We start from the raw sequence: 5,866 nt of genomic DNA on the forward strand, positions 1-5,866 counted from the left end.
AATTTGTGGGGTTAGTTTTTGTCGAGGGGAGGACACATTGAGAAATTTTTAAAAAGAGATGTGAGCCGTTAACATGGAACTTTCGCAGCTGTCATGGTAAACTTTACAGAAGCTTGTCAGAAAGTTTAACTCCATGTGGCATTTTTCAATTTCTCGATAGCTGGCCTCTCTAGCTACCTTTGTCAGCTGCGGGTTTTGTTAAATAGTTACCTGTTGTCTAGGAATTTGTAAAATAGTTTCAGCTGTCAAAATGCGTATGCGCCCTTTTCATAGATGACAACACCAACATCGCCCCGATACCGAATTTAGAGAACGAACAATGGAATGACCCTTGACAACCAGATTAACAAATTCAACCACATTTAGATTTTTGGCTGTTATATGACTTGGCAAGATCTGGAGCTTTTTTTGAAAAGGACCAATAAACCAAATTTCCAGTTTTTGCTTTTTGGGTGTTTTTTGATACCCTTGACTCAAGGCGGTTTCAAAAACACCCAAAAAGCAAAAACTGGAAATTTGGTTTATTGGTCCTTTAAAAAAAAAACTCCAGAGATCTAGTCTGAGTTTTTGAGTTCAGATAAGTTGAATGTTGTGCAGATGGACCTCGAGCCGAATAACTACCCCGTTTTGCGTCGATTTCTAGGAATTTCTCACAAATTTTGTCAAATATATTTTTTAGTGTTGTGGTATGTAAACGTTTTATTTTGTAAAGTTTAGTACAGATAATTCCAGTGTAAGCAGAAAATAACATATACATAAGAGAGTTATCATTTAGCAAGGCACTTTCGCGCTGGTCCGCGATCCCTCTTCAGTGCGTCGTCGCATCCTCCGGGCGTTCCGCAAACGAAGTTCCACCCAGCATGGACAGATCGTGCGACGGCGCGTCCATCTTGAGTGCCGCCAGCCGTTTCTCGATCTCTTTGTCAAAATCGTTCAGCTGAGCCATCGTTGCGGGACCAGCACTGACCGTGGGGCTTGTTTTGGGTTCTTGCTGGACGGACGGGAGGACCGGCGTGACGTCGTTCGCTGGTTGGACTGGTTGAACGGCGATGTGGTTCTCCGCTAGCTTCATGTCGATCAGGTCGGACAGCTCCTGTTCCAGCTCCAGGTCGTCGATGTCGGTTTGCGGCGTGCTGATCATCGTCTGCATTTCGTCCTGCTGCTCCATGATCTCCTTCATTTCGGCCAGCGTGTCATCGACCGTGTCCAGCGTGATACCGGAGTTGGCAAAGGCGTTCTTGAGCGCGTTCGAACCAATCTTGTATGCTTCGATCACGTTGCGATCGGTCTGCGTGTCGTGAATCCTCGACAGCATCGTCTGCACATTGTCCAGGACGTTCATCTTTTTCTCCAGGTTCTTCTCGAGCAGGTGCTTCTTCTTGAGGTTTGACTTGGCCACCTGTTTCTTTCCTTGGGCAATGTTCTGCTTGACCAGCAGCAAAGCGCCGGAAACGTCCTGCTCCAGTTTGTCGATCATCTTGAGCAGATTTTGCTCGGTTTGCTCCAGATTGTAGATTGATCGCTCGATGTCGGTAATCGGTTGTGCTTTGGCTCCGGGTGCAGCGAACTTGAGAAGAACTCGCTTGTGATCGTGACCTTCGTCGGGGAGTTTCTCCGTGTACACACGTTGCTGGCAGGTCATGTGATGCAGAACAAGTTCCAAGCCATCATCCGTGAAACCCGAATCTTTGACAAGATCCTTCAACCCTTCCATCGACAGGAGAACGTTTAATATGTTTTCCTTTTGAATCAATTTCTCCAGTGCAACCGATTGACCCTGTAGAAGAAAATTCAGTTAAATTCCAAAACCCAATTTTAGTGCCAACTCCCTACCTTGACCACCTCCATGCACACAAACTCCGCCCCCTCGTCCACCCCACCCCCAACGATCTTCTCCTTAACCTTCCCGAACCCCCAGCCCAGCGGCCGCTTAACCAGCAGGTCCACCGCCCAGCCACCCCAACTGTCCTGCACCGGCCGTTGGAAGTCGCCCCTCCCAACCAGCTGACCCTCGCGCAGCATCTCCTCGAACACGGTCTGCAGGCAGTACGGAATCGTCCCCTTGCGCTTGAAGACCCGCTTTAGCTCCACGATCGAAACCGCGCCGCAGCCCTTGTGCTCGCAGTAATTCCGGATCATCTCCTTCCAGAATTTCATCTTCGAGTCATAATTTTCCGGGTTGATCGAGCGCACGCGGAACTCCGACAGCAGCACGCCCATCCGGGAGTCGTTTTGCCAAGTGTCTGGGTAGAAGGACTCCTCCAGTACGAACAGCGGCTGGGCGTTGGGCCCAACGGATTTGCGGGACATTTTGAAATCGATTCCTTCGATTCTAGCGGAGTAATGTGGAGAACACAGCGCAGAACGAACGACAAAACTTTGCAACTTTTTGAAATCGGTTTGTTTTTATTTACCTCAGTTTGACGGATGATGACACAAGTCGACATTGCATCGCTTTGTCAACTGTCCCAGATTGGATGTTGTCGCGTCTGTCGAATGGTAATAATCATGATTTTTGGAGTTGGACAGAATTTCCATGTTCAGCTCACGTTATCGATTCAAATTCGTTCTACAACATTGCCTTGGCGTTCTCGATTGCGAGATTCCTACTCGAAATTAGGTGTCCGAAGGCTTGATTGTTGAGACAAATTTGGTTAACCTCTTTTTACTAGAGGTGGGCAAAACCGCTCTTTTTTAGGAGCCGCTCATTTTCGTTCGCTCTTTAAAAAGAGCCGCTCTTTTGAACAGTTCTTTCGCTCTTTTTCAAAATTTGGATGAAATGGGTTTTTTCAAGAATCGTGTGATTTTATAAGTTATTCCACATTGGACTTTTATAAATTAGGCTGTACCAAACATTTTTTTAAGTTTATTATGTCCCTCAACTCTAGCCAAAGTAGCAAAAAAAAAAAAAAATAACAAGCCATGGTATAAACATTTTAATGAAAAAAAAAGTTTTAAAATGCATTGATTTCAAAATATCGAAGTATTGATGAACTTATTTTTTAAGCAAAAAAAAACTTTTTGCATTACTGTGCAAACGGAATTTCACAAAAATTCAATATATATTTTTGATCGATCCCAAAATGCTTTTTAATTTGTTTTCAGTTGATAAGACTTCTATTTCCATTAAAATTTGGAAGTTTTTTGAAAAAAATATTGTATTGCCCCCTGATTTTTTGGACCGCTTTTGAAGAGGAGTGGTGACATAAACTTTGAAAAATGTTTGTAACGGCCATATTTGATGAATAAAATAAATAAATCTGAAAACGAGAAGATGCCCTTGAAAACCATAGGTCTTGGTGGTCTCTATGTTAAGATTTTACTCAAAACTATAAATTCGAGTAATTGAATGGCATCCAAACTGAAATCTAAGATGCTGGAAAAATTGCTATTGATTTTAAAATTGCGTTTATTTGTGAAAGACTAATGTTGATATTTTATTTGGAGAAAATATTATGTGAACTCTTCTCTACATTCGGATTTAATAGATAAGGTCTATAAACGCTAACGGTTAATCGGATAAAATGATTATTTTGACAAATTATGCTATTTAAAATGCTCAAATTTGTATTCCAGTATTACTTTAATTTACAATCAGTTGTACAATGAAAAGTTTATTTGATTTTGTTTAGAAAATCATTTACTTTTGGGATTAAATTTCATAAGCATTGAAATTTTTGAAATTGAATTTTCAACTCTCAAAAACAAATTTAATACCACATTATTTTTGGAAATTCAATAACTTATATTTATAACAAAAATCATTCCATCTTGAGCCGATTCTTTCAAAAGACCGGAGTTTGAAAAAGAACCGCGGTTCTTTTTTTGTGAGCCATGGTTCATTCGCTCTTTTCAGTGAACCGGCTCTTTGAGCGGTTCGCTCTTTTTTTGCCCACCTCTACTTTTTACACATAAAAGCTTCCATCCACCCCGGGATTCGAACTGTCGATCTTTGGATTGCGAGAGCAATTGCCTACCAGCGAATCCACCGAGACAGCCTAACGGGACTGGACTGAGCTAACGACCTAACCTCTAGGTTAGACTGATTCAACATTTACTTCCCCGTCCGACGGAAGGCGTGATCAGACAATTGACAATTGATTTAAATCTCGTCTCGAAAAATGCCACCGAGACCTCGACCGAGACCTTCTGCGATCGAACCCAGGCCGACTGGGTGAGAGGAAACCTTACCCCTACCCAGCGGGTTCGGAATTCGATGGTAACATTTCAAAAGGCATCATGTACATTTTGACACTTTCTGGGTTATTGCATATTCTGAAAGTACTCCTAATAAGCTACCTCTCCACCAAAAATGAGCAAAAGTTACTTCAGTAAAGTCTGTTTAACATAGATCTAGGGTTTTTTCTCAAAATTTATTTTCCCTAAAAGAACACGCAGCTAGCAACATCTAAACTTAGAAACATGTACCCTCCTTGTAAAGGTTTATGACTCGGTTTATGAATTGATCTCAGTTGAAAGGTTCTCCAAATCTCTGAATTGCAAATGTAACATCCTGTGGCAGAACTGTTAATAAACACAATAAACACCAATTCTTTATGTAAACTAATGTCAAATACATAAACAATGACTTTTAAATCCCGCTGTTTGACATGCATGATTTTTAAAACCCGCCAAACAAATCGCAGCAAACCTGGGGTTGCGAAGCGAAAAACTTGTAATTTCTTATTTTGTTTTTGACGGAAGTGGTGGAGTTTTCGTCGGAGGATTGATTTTGTGGGCAAATGTGAACCTGATTGGGTTTTGGAAGGGATTCTGCAGCCCGGAGGCCAGCCAGTGTCGTAGCGCTAAGGTTAGTTGAGAGAGATTTTTTTTTAATATTTTTAAAAACTTGTTCTTTTGGTTCTCAGGCCGGCAAAAAACCGAAACGCAGAATAACCCGGTGCTAAATTGTTTGATACCTATATTGCCCCAACTCTTATGGTTCGGCAAATGTCCGCCCATCGGAACATCCCCGGGGCCTCCGGCCACTCCAGGTGGTTGCCTCCCGCTCATGCCGGCTGACATGTCTATGCCTCCAGGCCATCTGCACCCGGGCCACCAAGCCATCTGCTCCCGGGCAACCAAGCCGTCTGCTAACGGGCCTCCAGGCCATCTGCTCCCGATGTTGACTCGTCGACGTCCAGCAACAGAATGAATTTTCGGGACTGACCGAGCCGCTTTTGATTGATTTAGGTCGGGGACGTATGCCCCGCCTTTTTGCACCCATTCTCCTATAGAGTTATTTACGTGCGCATGTATTGCGTGTACGTACACGAAAAAAAGTGAGGTTAAATTTTGTCCGGCCAGCAAAATCAAATGGTGCGCTAGTGTGTGTTCGCGAAACGTCATAAAGCTCTATACCTCCTTATTTGCTTGTTGCCCGTCGACGATCCGAAAATTATGAGGTAGAGTGGGGGTGATTTTAGATACATCAATCTCACGTCTCTCGATTGACTGATTGGGAAACGTTCGCTCATCCAACCAGCGTGCACCAAAAGAGGGGAAATTGGCCGAGAGGGGAATTTGTCACGTAACGTTTTCGCTTCGCGAAAATTTTGGATTGACACCACGTATAGAAACCTTAGGACAAAGTTCTTTGTCAAAAGTCTAGAAATGAGTAGCAGCGGCACCGAAAACAAACCAGCAATGGTTAATAAAAGCCCCAAAGAATCGTTCTCTCTCTTTTTTGCTCTGCTGTTCGTAAAGCATGTCTCGCCAAACGCCGAATACGATGACAGCACGACATCCGCCTTACATCGTGCCGACAAGTGAATGTCGACTCTTTCAGCAAGCTGGCAACACTGCGTCAATAATAACAAACAGTTAAAATGTCACGCTGACAGCGACGTCGCGTGTTTTGACACAT

At 43.2% G+C, this 5,866-nt stretch overlaps 1 protein-coding gene across 1 annotated transcript; it reads right to left on the bottom strand.

Annotated features, from left to right (window-relative positions):
* Window positions 1-681: 681 nt before the first annotated feature.
* LOC6037715 (charged multivesicular body protein 7) lies at window positions 682-2,421 on the bottom strand. The gene is made up of 2 exons (XM_001847546.2): window positions 1,834-2,421; window positions 682-1,777 (listed from the first exon to the last, which is right to left on the bottom strand). Exons 1-2 carry the CDS (start codon window positions 2,308-2,310, stop codon window positions 809-811), a joined length of 1,446 nt encoding a protein of 481 aa, XP_001847598.1. The 5' UTR covers window positions 2,311-2,421; the 3' UTR covers window positions 682-808.
* Between the last annotated feature and the right edge of the window lie 3,445 nt (window positions 2,422-5,866).

The sequence above is a fragment of the Culex quinquefasciatus genome, chromosome 2, assembly GCF_015732765.1.
Source record: "Culex quinquefasciatus strain JHB chromosome 2, VPISU_Cqui_1.0_pri_paternal, whole genome shotgun sequence".
NCBI lineage: Eukaryota > Metazoa > Arthropoda > Insecta > Diptera > Culicidae > Culex > Culex quinquefasciatus.